Source organism: Salvelinus namaycush, chromosome 36, assembly GCF_016432855.1.
Source record: "Salvelinus namaycush isolate Seneca chromosome 36, SaNama_1.0, whole genome shotgun sequence".
Lineage (NCBI taxonomy): Eukaryota > Metazoa > Chordata > Actinopteri > Salmoniformes > Salmonidae > Salvelinus > Salvelinus namaycush.
In genome coordinates, this window is record NC_052342.1 from 21,041,000 (window position 1) to 21,061,780 (window position 20,781).

Below are 20,781 nucleotides of genomic sequence, written 5' to 3' on the forward strand. Positions count from 1 at the left end.
ATTTGGGTGATTAAACTCTTTCCAGGAAAAACCTGCCTAATGGGTAAATCTTGTTTACCCATATTTTCCTGCTCACTTCTCTTCCCATCTTCCTCCCTCCCTGTCCCCTGGCCTGAAATGGATTTCGCCCGGCCTGCAGGTTATGCAGATCAGACCAATTAAATATCCTTGTTGTTTGCTTACCAATCAGCCTGACAGTCAATGTATCCCTCGACTAAGCCAAACAATCTGATCAGGCTGCCCCCCCCCCCCCCCCCCCCCCCCCCCCCCACACACACACCACCCCCTAAGTGGCTAATGACCTCCGAGGCGCATAATCCGTCTCAAAACAACTACAACGATGCTAATTGCATCTAGCTATAAATACCGGTTGACTCTTGGCGTTCATTCTTTAGCCTACTAGAACGGCCTGAACTCCTGGAAGCGCATGACCCCGCCACGAATCTTCTCACATATAGCATAGCTCGCCAATACCGGGAAAAGAGGAGACACAACTTACATAAGCAACTCGCTACCAATCAGATTTTGTTTGGTGTCTTTTTCACTGCAAAACTAGGCCTATATTTGACTCAACTGAACTTTCACATCACTCTGTAGGCGCACGGTGACCGTGGTGCGTAAAAGGACACTTCAAGCGCGTTTTGCTTCATCGCAGGCTACGGTCTCTTTATTTGAACACGCACCAGGCAGTTGGAATGATATGACCATTGGCCATGTCTATTTAGCAAATTTAGACTATTTTGTTTGTTGACAAAGTCTGAGAACAACGAAATATGTTCCCTCTGCCTATGTTCACCCCGGAGCAAGTGGCTCGGGTGTGCGAGAACCTCGAGGAGACCGGCGACATCGAGCGCCTTGGGCGGTTCTTATGGTCCCTGCCTGCCGCTGTCCCTGGCTCCGCGGGGGAGGCGCTCAACCGCCACGAGTCAGTGATGCGCGCCAGGGCGCTGGTTGCCTTCCACGGAGGAAACTTCGAGGCGCTTTACCAGATCCTCCAGAGCCACCGCTTTACGCGCGAGTCTCACGCCAAGCTCCAAGATCTGTGGCTGGATGCGCACTACCGCGAGGCGGAGCGGCTCCGGGGCCGTGCCCTGGGACCCGTGGAGAAGTACCGCATCCGCAAGAAGTTCCCCCTGCCTCGCACCATCTGGGACGGCGAACAGAAGACGCACTGCTTTAAGGTGAGACACCAAGCTGTAAGTAATATTCTTTCGCACCAATAGTAGTTAGGCACTTTACCTTCCATAACTATAGTGACGCAACTTTCCATGATCCATTTTACGCACCACCTGGCTATATATTAGAGAATAATTTATATATGTAGCTACTTATATTGAACTCATATCTCTAACCATGCATTTCAATACTTGGGTACACTGGGCTGACTCACTACATGCTAATTTGTAAAACATTTTTTTTTACATTCTTACACTGAAACATTTGAAATTAATTCAGAAGGTCCCATTATGGAACGTTGGCATATTAAGTGTAAATAACATGGACCAGGGTTATCTATTTTTCTCCAGCCCTGATCGCTCTTCACGCAGACTATAGGGTCAATGCCACCCTGCAAGGTTAGAAATAGTAAATCACTTAATCTCGGTTAACCCAGAACTAAAATGGGGCGTCATTTGGTTTAGGTAGTCTGTTCACGAAAGATTATACATCACGTAGGCTATTTATAAATAGAAACGAATTTGTTTTATTATGTTTTACGTCTTTACTTATAATAACAACGGAGTAGTCAGACATTGATATTTGAATAATAAACACTTCATTTATCTGTGTTGTGCTGATATAGAATTATTGTGTTTTTACAAGTTATGAATACTTAATAGTGAACATGGCTCTGTTTTTAGAGGATTGTGGGTAATTCAAATATTGTGGACTTTTACACAATGTTGTATGCATGTTTAAAAATAAAAAGGTGATTTTTTTCTAAAATAGTATTAAGCAATTTGTTGTTCTGAGGTGTAATTTATCATGATGAACGGATATCAAAACAGTCAGACAAATTGACGTTCAATAATGACAGATGCCATTTCCACCATCAACAAGGTAATGTGCACCACTCTTAATGACAGAGGCTAATGCGGCATCTTGTAATGCTTACAGCTCTTCCCGTTTACTGCTAGAGGAATGAGCACTGTGATCGACAATGCTTGCTAAGGCAGGTTAAAATGACAAGTCATCAAATACATAAAACAATATTAAACAGTAAGACACAACCACTGGAAATTACTAATCAGAACTACTTACTAATTACACTTGAAAACTATTTGTAAGGAAGGTTAATAATTTAAGTAGAAGGGACCCCACATTTTTATGTTCAGTACAACAAATAACTTTAAAAAATAACCATATGGGTGGTGATGTCACTTTATTAATTAAGTATTGAACACTGCAATACTTTGAGTTGGGTTACTTCAATGGTTCTAGGCAACGGGTTTCCACACAAAAAATTGGGGTTAGCAGAACGAATGACTTTTTACAGTGTAGGGAAGCAATACATGACTGTCTATACAATCTCATTGCTCAACCATCTCTGGCTTTGCCACTGATCAATATGCATCAGCATCTATGTGTGGAATCACAAAACGAATGTTGGAAAGTGTACCGTATGACTTACAGGCTGAAGCTCAAAAGACTGAATAGGCTACACAAAGAATATATATTTCATTTAAAAGTATTCTCAAACTTTATTTTGATCTAAATCTCAACATGTAAAGGACATAGGCGGGAAGTCATGCCTCTGCTCTTCAACCTCAGCCTGGGTACCAGTCTGTTTGTGCTAACAATCTTAATTTTAGCACAAAACAGGTCTGGATGTCAGGCTACTTCAACCTGCAGGTAGTAATCCTGGGGTTAAAGAGCACCAGGCGAGCCTGTTAAACAGGGACTGTGCTGCCGTAGGCTAGGGCTGAAGTTCATGGGCTGTGTCTCAAATGGCACCATATTCCCTATAGAGTGCTCTGCTTTTTACCCAAACTCTATGGACCCTGGTCAAAAGGGTTCCATTTGGGACGCAGCCATGGAGAGAGTCAGTCTGCTTAAGCCGTGTGTGTCAGAGTCCACCTGCGGCAGTATTTTACTCTGGGGTTTCCATCCCTCACAGCAGTGAGCAATCACCTAGGTTGTGTTCCAAAATGGCACCCTATTCCTTCTATAGTGCACTACTTTTGGTCAGCGGCCATAGGGAACATCCCTGGTAATGATAGGGGAGCAGACAGCACTTCAACCAACTAAACCCAATTAAATGCATATGAAAGCACTTGCCTCAGGGCAGGGAATAGGCATTTCAGAACATACAGCGTAAAGATCCATGACTGACTGAGTAGCCCTAGACTTAACCCTGGACAGATACACGCTTTGAGCAGGTCACATTTCCACAGACGGTCCATGGACGTTAAACAATATAAGCCCCGTGTGTCAGTCTCTGGCCCAGGTTGTTGTCTACAAGATTGAAGGGATAAAGTCTGTGCCTGAGCATTAGGTGAAAGGGCAGAAGCTGAGCACTCACTGTTGCTATAGACAGTATATAGGTCAGGGGAGCTTAGGGGATATCCCCACTCCCCAGGTTACATCAGTACTAAGCTTTTCATCCTGAGCCTATATACAGTGCAACATATTTATGTTGATAATGTGGATTATAATTATTATCCCTTAAATCCAATTATTTCATCCAATTATACGATTATTTGGTTGTAATGTCTTAGGTCTAGGCGATCTTCTCTAACTGATAACAATGGAGTAGCCTAGTAAAGACACAGCACCAACATACTGTATACACTACCGGTCAAAAGTTTTAGAACACCTACTCATTCAAGGATTTTTCTTTATTTGTACTATTTCTACATTGTAGAAAAATAGCGAAGACATCAAAACTATGTAATAATACATATGGAATCATGTAGTAACCATAAAAGTGTTGAACAAATCAAAATGCATATTATATTTGAGATTCTTCAAATAGCGACCCTTTTCCTTGATGACAGCTTTGCACACTCTTGGCATTCTCTCAACCAGCTTCACCTGGAATGCTTTTCCAACAGTCTTGAAGGAGTTCCCACATAACCACCTCAATTTGGTTAAGGTCGGGGGATTGTGGAGGCCAGGTCAACTGATGCAGCACTCCATCACTCTCCTTCTTGGTAAAATAGCCCTTGCACAGCCTGGAGGTGTGTTGGGTCATTGTCCTGTTGAAAAACAAATGATAGTCCCACCAAACCAGATGGGGTGGTGCATCACTGCAGAATGCTGTGGTAGCCATGCTGGTTAACTTCTTCTTAATAGAGGGCGCTGTTTTCACTTTGGGAAAAAATCGTGCCCAAATTAAACGGCCTCGTACTCTGTTCTAGATCATACAATATGCATATTATTATTACTATTGGATAGAAAACACTCTGAAGTTTCTAAAACTGTTTGAATTATATCTGTGAGTAAAACAGAACTCATTTGGCAGCAAACTTCCAAACAGGAAGTGAATATTCTGAAAATGGGGCTCTGTGTCAGGGCCTGCCTATTCAACTGGCTTATATTTATGGTTCTGTATGCACTTCATACGCCTTCCACTAGATGTCAACAGGCAGTAGAATGTTGAATGGGGTGTCTAGCTTGATCTGAGACCGAATGAGAGCTTTTGGAGTGACAGGTCCGCTCTTTTGTCAGTATTCAACTGCGCACCGGGGAACCTAACATTGTCTTCTGAAATGCGTTACGTATACACGACGAAATGCTCCGGCTCTGATTTTATTGGATACATATGAGAAAAACATCCTAAAGTAGGATTTTCAACCGAGTTTGACCAGTTTATTTGACGTTTATTGGGAATTTTTGAATTTTTCGTTCAGTGCGCAAAAATTTCTTGGACATGTGCCCTCCACATGGCTAGCCAAAGTTGCTAATTCGACAGAAGAAATGGACATTCTAAAACAAAACAATGATTTATTCTGGAACTAAGACTCCTTGCACAATATTCTGATGGAGGATCATCAAAAGTAAGAGAATATTTATGATGTTATTTCGTATTTTTGTGGAATATGTTGGCTCCAACAAGGCGGAGAATAGGTGAGTGCTGTCTCACAATATTGCATGCTGTATGTTGTACTAAAGTTATTTTTTTTAAATCTAACACAGCGGTTGCATTAAGAACCAGTGTATCTTTCATTTGCTGCACAACATGTATTTTTTAGTAAAGTTTATGATGAGTTTTTTGGTTAGATTACGTGACTGTCCAAAATTGCTCCGGACAATTTGGTGCATCATGGCTACTTATTCACAATGTAAAACCAGGATTTGTAGCTCTAAATATGCACATTTTCGAACAAAACATAAATGTATTGTATAACATGATGTTATAAGACTGTCATCTGATGAAGTTGTTCAAAGGTTAGTAATTAATTTTATCTCTATTTGTGGGTTTTGTGAAAGCTATGTTGGCGGTGAAAACATGGTGAAAACATGGCGTTGTGTGTTTGGCTATTGTGGTGAGCTAATATAAATATATATTGTGTTTTCGCTGTAAAACATTTTAAAAATCGGAAATGATGGCTGGATTCACAAGATGTTTATCTTTCATTTGCTCTATTGGACTTGTGATTTCATGAAATTATATTATAGCACCCCCACACCATAACACCTCCTCCTCCATGCTTTACAGTGGGAAATACACATGTGGAGATCATCCGTTCACCCACATCGCATCTCACAAAGACACGGCGGTTGGAAGCAAAAATCTCCAATTTGGACTCCAGACCAAAGGACAAATTTCCACTGGTCTAATGTCCATTGCTCATGTTTCTTGGCCCAAGCAAGTCTCTTCTTCTTATTGGTGTTCTTTAGTAGTGGTTTCCTTGCAGCAATTCAACCATGAAGGCCTGATTCACACAGTCTCCTCTGAACAGTTGATGTTGAGATGTGTCCGTTACTTGAACTCTGTGAAGCATTTATTTGGGCTGCAATTTCTTAGGCTGGTAACTCTAATGAACTTATCCTCTGCAGCGGAGGTAACTCTGGGTCTTCCATTCCTGTGGCGGTCCTCATGAGAGCCAGTTTCATCATAGCACTTGATGGTTTTTACGACTGCTCTTGAAGAAACTTTCAAAGTTCTTGAAATTTTCCGTATTGACTGACCTTCATGTCTTAAGGTAATGATGGACTGTCATTTTTCTTTGCTTATTTGAGCTGTTCTTGCCATAATATGGACTTGGTGTTTTACCAAATAGGGCTATCTTCTGTATACCCCCTCCCACCTTGTCACAACACAACTGATTGGCTCAAACGCATTAAGGAAAGAGATTCCACAAATTCACTTTTAAGAACGCACACCTGCATTCCAGGTGACTACCTCATGAAGCTGGTTGAGAGAATGCCAAGAGTGTGCAAAGCTGTCATCAAGGCAAAGGGTGGCTACTTTGAAGAATCTCAAATATAAAACACTTTTCTGGTTACTACATGATTCCATATGTGTTATTTCATAGTTTTGATCTCTTCACTATTATTCTACAATGTAGAAAATAGTGAAAATAAAGAAAAACCCTTGAATGAGTAGGTGTTCTAAAACTTTGGACTGGTAGTGTATGTCATATCTCATTGTGATAGATATAGTTATTAGGAACACTGTTGGTTACATGAAGCAGGGAACTGACCATTATTGTGTCCTTTATGTATCACAGGAGAGAACTCGCAGCCTGCTCAGAGAGTGGTACCTCCAGGACCCGTACCCAAACCCATCCAGGAAACGGCACCTGGCCCAGGCCACGGGACTCACGCCCACACAGGTCGGCAATTGGTTCAAGAACCGACGCCAGAGAGACAGGGCTGCATCGGCAAAGAACATGTACGTTAAGACAGAGAGGAACTCTACTCAGCCGAAACCTTTTGACCTCTTGTGTCTTGTTGAACACTTTAGAAATTAAATTAAATGAAGAAATTTAAAATAATAGAAGTCATTTAAAAAAAAATATATAGGACTGTGGACATCTTAATTTTTGTTTTACATCAAATACATAACCAATGCTGCACCCTGGACTCAGGGGTACACGTAGCATAGTACACAGATACCCAGGACACTCCAATTAGTATGATATCTTATGTTTCGTATGCTATTTATTAATTTGTGGATGTCCATCATCCATTTTGTATGATATGTTACGAATTACAATTCTTAGGATATGTTACGAATTTGCCAAACATGTGATATGTTACGAATTCCAATTTGTTGTGGCTACTGTTAGCCAGGTGGTTAAGGGTTAGGAGTTAGGTTAAAGGGTTAAGGTTAGGGTTAGGGGAAGGGTTAGTTACATAGTGAGTAGCTAAAAAGTAGTAGCTAAAAAGTAGTAAGTAGTTGAATAGTTGCTAATTAGCTAAAATGCAAAAGTTATCCGTCATGATATTCAAACACGCAGGTTTTGGGTTGCTAGACGTTTGCGTTATACGCCCGACCAACCACCATACTTTTTTTTGTTGCCTTAAATAACCTTCTATCTTATGTAACCATACCAAATGGTTAATTTTAGTGTCCCGGATTTACAATTAGCAGTCTAGCCTATGAGACCAGGCTGAATGCTCTCATTGAGAGAGAGTACCAGTTAGGTACCACTTAAACCAACCATGTATCTCTAAAAACTAAAACATACTCCTCTCTCTTTCTTCTCTCTTCTCTCAGACTGCAGCAGGACCCCACCCACCTGCCTTCCGGAAGCTCCCCTGAGGGTCCTGCCCAGGAGCATCACGCCCACCACCCCCGCCTGCTGGCCGCCTCCCCGCGTCACCCGGGCAGCCCAGAGGCCAGCGACTGCAGCACGAGCACCGACCGCCGGGGCACTGGCACCTCCACCCCAGACAACTCCGTTAGCAGCGACAGCGAGTTCGAATCCTGAGGGTCGGGTCACTGACCACAGCAGGAGAGAGGCTCTCATTGGTTAAATCCTGAAGAGAGAGGCTGTGATCAGTTCTCAGCCAGGAAGGCCTGACCCCACAGATATATAGAGACAATAGACACTGTAGAACTACTATGTCTGTAGCTTGAGATTGGACACTTGGACAGGAAGTTCTCTATGAGAGACTTGATATGGACACTTGATGTGGTTGCTAGTGGACAAATGGGGAGGGGTGGGGGATTGGGGATTAGACCATCTACAAACACATGCACTTAAAATGCACCATCGAACATGACTGTTGGGAAACTGTTGCTAACTACCGTATGACTGTGCTACTGACTGCTATAAAGACCCACTACAATTCTCTGTTCTGTAGATTTGGACTGGAATGTGGGTAGAAAAAAGTCAGTCAGTCAGCAGCGATAACATATTCTAGGACAGCAATAACTATTCTCAGGCACGTTATTTATAGAAATAATATAAACATACAATGTCGTAGAGTAATTACTGAGCTTGAATTATAATATTATATGTTTTGATACTTAATGGTTTCAACTCATCGGGGGTCTATTTTTGAGTAGTCTATCATTGAGCGCTAGCTTTAATCCCATTTCTTAATTAGCCCCTTACAATGACCACTGCCTTCTGTAGGCTGTTGGTTTCCTACATGATCAGTCGTTGGTGGACACAGAACTGCTTGATTGGATTGGACAGGTCTGCATTTCTCTTCATACACGTCACTGCCTTATAAAGGAAGTATATTGGCATCACAGCCCCAATCTTCTAGTTTGGCTAACACTAGGTACTGTTGCAGACCATAACTGTCCCTAAAGCTAACACAGCCTAAAGAAATGGTCTCTAGACAATCTTGTAATGCATGGAAAAGACATTACACATCACTATACATTTCATATAGATGGTTTAAATGTTTTCCTGTATTATGACAATATAACTACTGTATAACAATGCTGATGTGTATCCAAAACATCCTCATCCTAATATTATCCAGTTCAAACCTGTTATATCCTTTTAGACTGTTGTATGAGGCATCATTCAGTGTGGAATCCTCTGTGCAGCTCTCACTAGAGATGTCCTTGCATGAATTGCCTGTCAGAGCAAAACAAAGTAAGTGGGATAAAAATGAAAGCAATATTGAAAAAGTGAAGCACAACTTGGTCTTAATTCATTGATGTGCCTATAAATGTTTGAGGACTGAATGACCTGTTTAACATGACAGTTTCATCTTTATATATTTTAAATTGAACCAGGAAAATCAGTTAAGAACAAATTCTTATTTACAATGACGGCCTACCGGGGAACAGTGGGTTAACTGCCTTGTTCAGGGGCAGAACAACAGATTTTTACCTTGTCAGCTCGGGGATTCGATCCTGCAACCGTTCGGTTACTGGCCCAACGCTCTAACCCAGGGGTGGGAAATTCCAGTCCCCGAGGGCCTGATTGGTGTCACAGTTTTGCAGCAGCCCCAGCTAACACACCTGACTCCAATAATCACCTAATCATGATCTTCAGTTTAGAATGCAATTTGATTAATCAACTGTGTTTACTAGGGATGGAGAAAAAGTGTGACACCAATCATGCCCTCGAGGAGTTGCCCACCCCTGGACTAACCACTAGGCTACCTGCCACCCCATATAGGCCTACCCATATAAATATCACCATACAATACATCGTCGTGGGATTCATTCATAGAAAAATAAGTATTTTGTAAAAATGTGTCTAATGTATGCATTTGGAATAAATGAAAGTATTTTTATCCAAACCTGTTGAAGTCTGTGAACAACGAGTCCACAAGCGTTTCCAGGTGAAACGGCGTGAACATTGGATAGGGTGAAAGAGGATGGAACCATATTGTTTGTTTGTTTGGGAGGGGGGCTCATATGCATTGTATTTTCTGACAAATAATTTGCTAAACTCTAAACCTCATTTAATCTTATAATGAATAATGTGGCAATTGAGGAGACTAAACTGCTTGGTGTAACCCTAGATTGTAGACTGACATGGTGAAAACATATTGATGCAACGGTTGCCAAGATGGGGAGAGGTCTGTCCCTGACCAAGCACAACTCTGCTTTCTTGACATCACAATCAACCAATCAAGTCCTAGTGTTATCACACCTGGACGACAGCCCAGTTATTTGATCAAGTGCTGCAAAGAAGGATATAGACAAATTACAGTTGGCCCAGAACAGAGCAGCCCAACTGGCCCTTCAATGTACACAGAGGGCTAATATCAACAACATGCATGTCAATCTCTCCTGACTCAAAGTACTGTAGAGGAGAGGTTGACTGCATCACTACATGTCTTTGTGAGAGGTATTGACAAGTTGTAAGCACTGAGCTGTCTGTCCAAACGACTAGCACACAGCTCATACCCCACAAGACTTCTTCACAGTCCCCAAGTCCAGAACACAGGCTAGGAGACGCTCAGTACTATATAGAGCCATGACATGGAACTCTCTTCCACATCAAGTAACTAAAGCAACCAGTACAATTTTACTTAAAAACAGATATTAAAAAAATACACCTCATGGAACAGCATGGACTGTGAAGACACAAACACACACACACACACACACACACACACACACACACACACACACACACACACACACACACACACACACACACACACACACACACACACACACACACACACACACACACACACACACATACACACACACACACACAGATACTCTCCAATCAGACACACATTGTGATATTGTACATTTTAAATTGTAAATGTGTAGTATTGGAGCAATACACATTTGTATAATGCACACTGTCTTGTATGATGTATTGTTTTATTATGATGTATTGTTATAACCCTGGTTGGACTCCAGGAAGTGTAGCTGCTGCTGCTAATGGGCATCCTAATAAAATACTAAATACTAAATATGTGCTGGTTTCTAAAGGCTTACGACAAACTACATAATTCTCTGACTTTTTTTTATTGAAGAAAGAAAGTGAAGTGTGAATCAGACAGTGTAGAATTGAACTAATAAGAGTTATTTTGACACCACCGATTTAACTAATAAGAGCTGTTTTGACACCAACAGAATGACTGTACAGCGTAGACATATTGACACATAGCCTTCCTGTACGCCCAGTCGGCGTCGCCCCCCTCTCCCTGTTATTTTGACCCCGCCCACATTTCAAATTCCTGAAGGAAGAAGAATACAGCTGCTGTAGCTCCTATATGCATTTTGCATGAATCTATTCCGCATGTTTTGAAAGCAATCAAAACGTGTTGCTTAATTGGATTAGCCCACCTGAGAGCCCCGACTGGAGGGAACAGATTGAGATCCTCTCCAGCAGCATCAGTTGACCATGGACAGCGAGGGCAGAAAGGTTGTCGTCTGTGACAATGGCACAGGGGTGAGTGAGTGTCGATTTAACGTTATTTTAATAACTTTTTTTATCACTACACCATGGAGTTAAAAAATGATAATACTGAATGTTTATTTAGGATTTGGGAATGAATTATGAGAGTAGTAACATGCATTGGAATTTAACAATTTGCAATAAGTAATAGACTATATCTTAATCACGTGTATTTGTGTTGATAACAACAGCACAAATTAAGTTGTTTTCTAAGCACCCTGCTACAAAGCTGCAACATTTTATTCGTAAAGGAGATAACACAGTGTCTGTCACATTAAACGGTATGGTGTCGTAGAAGCCTTAGAATCAGGCTGCTCTCTTTGCGCGCTAGGTAGGGGTGTGGGTCTAATATGAGTGCACGTATGTCTGGACTTGTCGCAGACTCCTCTTATCCACACACACTGCCATACATGGTGTTGATGTCGTGGAGTGAGCTGTTATTGGACGGGAAGAAGGAACACAAGCAAATAATTGAAACAATTCTCCATTCCCCATGCTTCTTGCGTTCACTCGCACCATGTCAATGTCTATTGGAAGCCCCTTTAAACTTTCTGTACCGCAAAAGCACAGTAGATTCATGAGCTACATGTTAACTGATGACTGTAGGCTAGCTTACCCTACCTCCACTTGTTGCTGGTGCTTGGAATGTATTGTACACCTTCAGGCTATGGAATGTGTCTTGGCTACATAGACAAGTTAGGACATTTCAATAAATGGTGTTGTAAGCACACAGGTAAATAGACAGAAATGTCCCAATAAAATGTATAATTTACTATTTCAAGATGCATTTTACAGTGTTGTTTCTGACTTGATACAGTTTGACACGTCCACTATTAAAGTTGAACTGAAAATATTTTGCAGAAGTTCAGCACAAGAGAAGTGACATTCTCTGTGGTTAAATTTTGGTTTCCACTCAATGCACAAAAACAAGGACTTTTTCAGGAGCCTGAACTGTCCCTCACCCCTCATATTGAAAGTGTATTGAACGTGTATTTAAGGACGACAGAAAGTGTATTGAAATACTATTGAAAGACTGTTGAAAGTATGTAATACCATCATGTTTCTTTCATATTGGTTCCCATGCAGTTTGTCAAGTGTGGCTTCGCTGGCTCCAACTTCCCAGAGCATATCTTCCCTGCCTTGGTGGGTCGGCCCATCATCCGGTCAAACACCAAAGTTGGAAACATTGAGATTAAGGTGAGGTCAATGGAGCAATGACAGTTACATTTACATTTACATTTAAGTCATTTAGCAGACGCTCTTATCCAGAGCGACTTACAAATTGGTGCATTCACCTTATGATATCCAGTGGAACAACCACTTTACAATAGTGCATCTAAATCTTGAGATCAGTTGATCTCTAGCCTAAACACAAACACTGACAGAGCCACTGTAACGGCTGTCGTAGTCGTTCTCCTCCTCAGACGAGGAGGAGCATGGATCGGACCAAGATGCGGATTGGTAAGTATTCATTATTTAATGGAAAAACAACAAACACTACAAAATACAAAAACCAACAAACGTGACTAACCCGAAACAGTCCTGTGTGGCCCAAACACTGACACAGGAACAAACACCCACAAAACACAAGTGAAACCCTGGCTGCCTTAGTATGATTCTCAATCAGGGACAACGATTGACAGCTGTCTCTGATTGAGAATCATACCAGGCCGAACACAAAATCCCAACATAGAAAATCAAACCTAGACCAACCCACCCAACTCACGCCCTGACCAACTAAAACAAATACATGACAAAGGAAAACAGGTCAGGAACGTGACAGAACCCCCCCCTTAAGGTGCGAACTCCGGGCGCACCAGCACAAAGTCTAGGGGAGGGTCTGGGTGGGCGTCTGTCCACGGTGGCGGCTCTGGCGCTGGTCGTGGTCCCCACCCCACCATAGTCAACCCCCGCTTCCGTGGCCTCCTCCCAATATTCACCCTCCATGTCCATCCCACTATTCCAAAGGGCAGTAACAGACTGAGGGGTAGCACCTGACTGAGGGGTAGATCCTGGCTGGCTGGCTCTGGCGGATCCTGGCTGGCGGAAGGCTCTGGCGGATCCTGGCTGGCGGAAGGCTCTGGCGGATCCTGGCTGGCGGAAGGCTCTGGCGGATCCTGGCTGGCGGAAGGCTCTGGCGGATCCTGGCTGGCGGAAGGCTCTGGCGGATCCTGGCTGGCGGAAGGCTCTGGCTGGTCCTGGCTGGCGGAAGGCTCTGGCTGGTCCTGGCTGGACGGCTCTGGCTGGTCCTGGCTGGACGGCTCTGGCTGGTCCTGGCTGGACGGCTCTGGCTGATCCTGGCTGGCGGAAGGCTCTGGCGGATCCTGGCTGGCGGAAGGCTCTGGCTGGTCCTGGCTGGACGGCTCTGGCTGGTCCTGGCTGGACGGCTCTGGCTGGTCCTGGCTGGACGGCTCTGGCTGGTCCTGGCTGGACGGCTCTGGCTGGTCCTGGCTGGACGGCTCTGGCTGGACGGCTCTGGCTGATCCTGGCTGGCGGAAGGCTCTGGCGGATCCTGGCTGGCGGAAGGCTCTGGCTGGTCCTGGCTGGACGGCTCTGGCTGGTCCTGGCTGGACGGCTCTGGCTGGTCCTGGCTGGACGGCTCTGGCTGGTCCTGGCTGGACGGCTCTGAAGGCTCGGGACAGACGGGCAGCGCTGGGCAGGCAGACAGTTCAGACCACGCTGGGCAGGCAGACAGTTCAGGCAGCGCTGAGCAGGCAAGCAGCGCAGGCGGCGTTGGGCAGACGGCCGACTCTGACCTGCTGAGGCGCACAGTAGGCCTGGTGCGTGGTGCCGGAACTGGAGGCACTGGGCTGGAGACACGCACCACAGGGAGAGTGCGTGGAGGAGGAACAGGGCTCTGGAAACGCACTGGAAGCCTGGTGCGTGGTGTTGGCACTGATGGTACTGGGCTGGGGTGGGAAGGTGGCGCCGGATATACCGGACCGTGAAGGAGGACACGCGCTCTTGAGCACCGAGCCTCCCCAACCCTACCAGGTTGAATGGTCCCCGTAGCCCTGCCAGTGCGGCGAGGTGGAATAGCCCGCACTGGGCTATGCGGGCGAACCGGGGACACCACCTGTAAGGCTGGTGCCATGTACGCCGGTCCGAGGAGACGTACTGGAGGCCAGATATGTTGGGCCGGCTTCATGGCACCCGGCTCGATGCCCAACCTAGCCCTCCCAGTGCGGCAAGGTGGAATAGCCCGCACTGGGCTAAGCACGCGTACTGGGGACACCGTGCGCTCCACCGCATAACACGGTGTCTGACCAGTACGACGCCCTCTCACTCCACGGTAAGCCCGGGGAGTTGGCTCAGGTAACCAACCCGGCTTCGCCACACTCCCCTTTAGCCCCCCCCAAGAAATTTTTGGGTGAGCCTCTCGGGCTTCCAGCCGCTCTGCCTTGCTTTCGCCTCATAATACCTCCTCTCCGCTTTCGCTGCCTCCAGCTCCGCTTTGGGGCGGCGACACTCCTCTGGCTCTGCCCAGGGTCCTTTCCCGTCTAGGATTTCCTCCCAAGTCCATTCCTCTTTTCCCCATTGCTGTTGTTCCTGCCTTCCTTCTCCACTCCGCTTGATCCTGTTATGGTGGGTGTTTCTGTAACGGCTGTCGTAGTCGTTCTCCTCCTCAGACGAGGAGGAGCATGGATCGGACCAAGATGCGGATTGGTAAGTATTCATTATTTAATGGAAAAACAACAAACACTACAAAATACAAAAACCAACAAACGTGACTAACCCGAAACAGTCCTGTGTGGCCCAAACACTGACACAGGAACAAACACCCACAAAACACAAGTGAAACCCTGGCTGCCTTAGTATGATTCTCAATCAGGGACAACGATTGACAGCTGTCTCTGATTGAGAATCATACCAGGCCGAACACAAAATCCCAACATAGAAAATCAAACCTAGACCAACCCACCCAACTCACGCCCTGACCAACTAAAACAAATACATGACAAAGGAAAACAGGTCAGGAACGTGACAGCCACAGAGGTGTCCTCAGCTCTTTGCTGTGCTGTGTATGATTGTGAAAGCATCAGTTGAATATTAGCCATCTCCAAAGACTGTCAATCCCCTCTCTTATTTTATTTGATTAAAATATTTACTTTTTTTACCCCGTTTTTCTAAAAAATTTCGCGGTATCCAATTGTTAGTAGTTACTGTCTTGTCTCATCGCTGCAACTCCCATACGGACTCGGGAGAGGCGAAGGTCGAGAGCCATGCGTCCTCCGAAACCCAACCAAGCCGCGCTGCTTCTTAACACAGCGCGCATCCAACCCGGAAGCCAGCCGCACCAATGTGACGGAGGAAACACCGTACACCTAGCGACCTGGTCAGCGTGCACTGCGCCCGGCCCGCCACAGGAGTCGCTAGTGCGCGATGCGACAAGGATATCCCTGCTGGCCAAACCCTCCCTAACCCAGACGACGCTGGGCCAATTGTGCGTCGCCCCATGGGCCTCCCGGTCGCGGCCGGCTGCGACAGAGCCTGGGCTTAAACCCAGAGTCTCGTAAATCCCCTCTCTGACAATCATGTTTGAGAGCTAGCCTAATATCTTAAAATTGCCATGTCTGTACTCTGTATGCATATTTCTGAATTATCAAATGTATCCAAACCAACTCCTTTTTTGACCCCCAACGCTGGGCCTGACCTCCAACCTCTAACTCCTAACCTATAGGACCTGATGGTGGGTGACGAGGCCAGTGAGTGTCGCTCCATGCTGGAAGTGTCCTACCCCATGGACAACGGCATGGTGCGCTCCTGGGAAGACATGCTTCACCTGTGGGACTACACCTTCGGCCCCGAGCGCCTTGACATCAGCCCCCCAGACTGCAAGGTCACAATTCTTTTATTTGTCCTTTTTCCTTTAATAACCTTTTTAGGCAGGTTACTGGGATTGAGATAAAATCAAATTTTTGAAGAAGAGTCATGGGCATGAAATCCATTTAGTCTGTTAAACTTCCAAAGTTTTAGTAGACTATTATGAAAATGGTTCGTTTAGAAAACACTTTTTACATTCCACCTACCTTCTGTATATGTTGTAATGTTAGGGATCAATTAAGTTTCATATGATTCAAGGTGCTTCTGACAGAACCGCCCATGAACCCCACTAAGAACCGCGAGAAGATCGCTGAGGTCATGTTTGAGACCTACCAGTTCCACGGCATCTACGTGGCTATCCAGGCCGTGCTCACACTCTATGCCCAGGGTAAGGGGAGACTAGACCCACAGACATGGCTCTCCCTGTAATATATAATGATATACTGTAGTATAAATGCCTAGACTTTAGCCCAGCGGGCTAACACAGTCTTGCAGGGCACTGATTCAAACCCACAGTCACTTTCATACTGTCTGTTATGTGACCCTGTGTGTCCTGCCTTGTCCTCTCTTTAGGTTTGTTGACAGGTGTGGTTGTGGATTCGGGGGACGGGGTGACACATATATGTCCTGTGTACGAGGGCTACTCTCTACCCCACCTCACACGCAGGCTGGACATCGCAGGACGTGACATCACGCGCTACCTCATCAAGGTGTGTTTCTACATATATTACCACCCCGTCACCTTATGAACAAAACTATGCCTTTATATCCCTTGTGTCAATCATAATCAATGCAAACTTCTTAAAAATGGACAGTTGAACTCGTTTCTAGTTATTTATGGCCCTAGAGAAACGGTTTCTGTATTTATGTTCATCTACATCACCTATGATCCCTCTCAGTTGCTGTTGCTGCGTGGCTATGCCTTTAACCACTCGGCTGACTTTGAGACGGTCCGCATGCTGAAGGAGAAGCTGTGCTACGTGGGATACAACATCGAGCAGGAGCAGAAACTGGCTACAGAGACCACCGTGCTGGTGGAGTCATACATGGTACTGTAGAAAACGCCTCTCCTCTCATGTCAATCAGAGAGAATGTTAATTATTATTTATGAATGGTCTCTTAGCCTGGGTGGCAATATGTTTCTGTGTTTATAGCAATGTAGCAAAACTCCCAGGCTAACCTATATGAATCTCTAGCCTATAACTTCTGCACTGTATATCAATCATGACATAAAATGAAATCCATCAGAGAATAGAGGTGGGAATTTGTAAGTAATATAATAATAAACCATTAAGCAGACACTTTATCCAAGCGACGTACAGTCATGCACATTTTCAATGTATTAGTGGTCCCGGGAATTGAACCCAATATCCTGACATTGCAAGCACCATGCTCTACCAACTGAGCTACTGAGAACCACAGTATTTATTAACTCTCTCTCTGCTATAGCTGCCTGACGGTCGACAGGTGATGGTGGGAGGGGAGCGGTTCGGAGCTCCAGAGGCCCTCTTCCAGCCCCACCTCATCAACGTAGAGGGTGCAGGCGTGGCTGAGCTGCTGTTCAACACCATCCAGGCTGCTGACATAGATCTCAGGTCAGAGATACACCCTCCTGCTGTTGGTCTCCACATGGTTTAACTGCTACTGTAGCCTCATCCTGTACCGTGTGGTGCTGTAGCCAACTTTTCTGTTGTTTGTTTTTAATGCCATACAAGTGGAGGAGGCTAGCCTATAGCGTCAGGTCCTACAGTACACTACATTGTGAGCCCATGCTAGAGTTAGAGGTCTGTGCAAGTGTTACATAGTTGTTCTATATATGTGGATATTACACATAATTAGACACATTACATAGGTGTGTACGAGCCCAAGCTATTTTGTTTGGTAGCTGTACTAAATAAATGAAGCTATGGTATTAGAAACCTATAGTTGACTTATTAAATGACAATTAAAACTGTATGCATACATACTGTACATACATATTTTTTGTCTTATACCATATTGTTTCTCTCTCCTGAAGGTCTGACTTGTACAAGCACATTGTTCTGTCAGGAGGCACCACTATGTACCCCGGCCTTCCCTCCAGACTGGAGAGAGAGATCAAACAGCTGTACCTGGAGAAGGTGCTGCAGGGGGACACTGAGAAACTCTCTGTAAGCACACACACATGCAAGGAAACGCACACACGCACGCACACACACACACACACACACACACTACAATAAGTAAACCTGTGTAATGACAGAAGTGGTATTATATGTTCCTTTATCTTAGTTTACGGTATATTTTTCTACCCACTCCCTCTCCCCTACGCGTCCTCCTTCCCTTCCTCTCTGCAGAAGTTTAAGATCCGCATTGAGGACCCCCCAAGCCGTAAACATATGGTGTTTATGGGTGGAGCGGTGCTGGCCAACATCATGAAGGACAAGGAGTCCTTCTGGCTGAGCCGGGCTGACTACCTGGAGAAAGGCCTGAGGGTTCTGGACAAACTGGGGTGTGGCGTGAAGTAGAGGTGAAATAGAGGTAGTTAGCTAGGGTCTCACACACACACACACACACACACACACACACACACACACACACACACACACACACACACACAGATAGATAAGGTCTGGGGGTGCTGGACAATCTGGGGCGCAGCAGTAGACAGAAGTCTGGGAGTCCTGGGTTGTATTCACTTGGCTCCAGAAAATGATGTGCTAAAAACAACACAATTTGGGTTATTTGGTAACTCAGCGCTGGTTAAATAGTGGACAGAACACGTTGGGTTATTTTGACCCTGTCAGTTGGGTTGCGTGAATAAACCAACAAGTTGGGTTGTTGGGATTACCCAGACATGGTTAATTTAACCATCAGTTGGGTATTTTTATTCTCACGCTGGGTTGACCTCGCAGCTGGGTCTTTTTAATATAATCCTTAGGTTCTGTTCAGGAGGCGTGCCTTATTAGGGGTGTGTCTTTCAGCTAGTTCTTATTGGTCACCCATGATATTAAATGTCATTACTGTTCATTACAGTATGTTAAATTTACATACTGCAAATGCATTTTTTTTTTACACATTCATCTATAATATTAAGATGATTTATTACATATTATAATAACGTAAACCACTTTATTGTATCCTGACAATTGGATTTACATTAGCTTTTAGGCAACTCATACACTTCTGTAAGCCAATTTATTTGGTTATTCCAAAATTCATTACATGTTGAAATTTCCAATCAAATTGAGTTCAACTTCATTTGTCTTACAGGGTCAGCCATAGTAATACGGCGCCCCATAAGCAAATTAGGGTTACGTGCCTTGCCCAAAGGCACAGATTTTTCACTTTGAGGTTAGAGGTGGTCAGCTAGACTGAATAGAAAACTAAGAGAATATGATGGGATGCTACTGTAATAGAGACATCTTAGTATAATGCCTTCCTGGTAAGAACCAGCCGTTGCCTGTCTGATGAAACATACAGTATCTGTTATAAGTCTGTTGTAAGAGAATAGAATAGCATTTTCATATTCGTCACTGTCAACTTTCCAAGTTGTTTCTTACTGTCAAGTTAACATATTGTATTGCATACAATGCAACAATTATACAGTACAATACACTTGTAAGGTTTCATATTTTTACCAATTGAATTCTCACTGTGTCTAATGGAATCATTTTGAAGTAGCCATTGTTTCAAATGCATATGCAAATAAATATAACTGACGTTAGCCTAAATGCCAAATTGAATAAAGTGAATGTCATTGTTTTTGATGACTGAATAGCAGTGGTGTAAAGTACTTAAGTAAAAATACTTTAAAGTACTACTTCAGTAGTTTTTTGGGGTATCTGTACTTTACTATTTATATGTTTGACTACTTTTACTTTTTCTCCACTACATTCCTAAAGAGAGTAATGTACTTTTTACTCCATACATTTTCCCTGAAACACAGAAGTACTCGTTACATTTCGAATACTTAGCAAGACAAGAAAATTGTCAAATTCACACACAAGAGAATATCCCTGGTCATCCCTTCTACCTCTGATCTGGCAGATTTTCTAAACACAAATGCTTAGTTTGTAAATTATGTCTGAAAAAAACAAGAATATCGTGCCGTCTGGTTTGCGGAATGGGAATGTGAAGTAAATTTTACTTTTACATTTGATACTTAAAGTATATTTTGGCAATTACATTTCCTTTTGATACTTAAGTATATTTAAAACCAGATACCTTTACTCAAGTAGTATTTTACTGGATGACACATTTTTACTTGAGCCATGTTCTATGAAAGTATCTTTACTTTTACTCAAGTATGAAAATTGGGTACTTTTTCCACCACTGGTGAATAGCCATTTGTATTGGACAATATCTTTGTGTTTTCAAAGAATATTTTGTATCACGTATTTTCTGTCATAAATAATTTAGGTAAACACATTTGAAAAAAAAAATACATATTTGTTCATTCTGACTGGAGAGAATATGATTATTCAAAAGGTTTTGTGACAGTTGTGCTTTGATGTGTTGGGAAGGGTTGGGGTCAATTCCATTTTAATTCTTTCAATTCAGAAGATTCCTTGAAATTCCAATTCAAGAATAGCAAAACAACGTACACCGAGTATACAAAACATTAAGAACACAGGCTCTTTCCATAGACTCACCAGGTGAATCCAGGTGAAAGCTGCGGTCCCGTGTGGCT

At 43.9% G+C, this 20,781-nt stretch overlaps 2 protein-coding genes across 2 annotated transcripts; both read left to right on the plus strand.

The window, feature by feature from the left end:
- Positions 1–770: 770 nt before the first annotated feature.
- LOC120030692 (homeobox protein SIX6-like) lies at positions 771–7,880 on the plus strand. The gene is made up of 3 exons (XM_038976141.1): positions 771–1,181; positions 6,675–6,838; positions 7,667–7,880. The coding sequence occupies exons 1-3, from the start codon at positions 774–776 to the stop codon at positions 7,878–7,880; spliced, it is 786 nt and encodes a 261-aa protein (XP_038832069.1). The 5' UTR covers positions 771–773.
- A 3,198-nt stretch (positions 7,881–11,078) lies between these two features.
- Positions 11,079–19,911, plus strand: LOC120030661 (actin-related protein 2-like). Its single transcript, XM_038976101.1, has 9 exons — positions 11,079–11,279; positions 12,372–12,482; positions 15,967–16,125; positions 16,368–16,497; positions 16,683–16,819; positions 17,009–17,158; positions 17,559–17,704; positions 18,127–18,259; positions 18,446–19,911. The coding sequence occupies exons 1-9, from the start codon at positions 11,232–11,234 to the stop codon at positions 18,614–18,616; spliced, it is 1,185 nt and encodes a 394-aa protein (XP_038832029.1). The 5' UTR covers positions 11,079–11,231; the 3' UTR covers positions 18,617–19,911.
- The last annotated feature ends 870 nt before the right edge of the window (positions 19,912–20,781 follow it).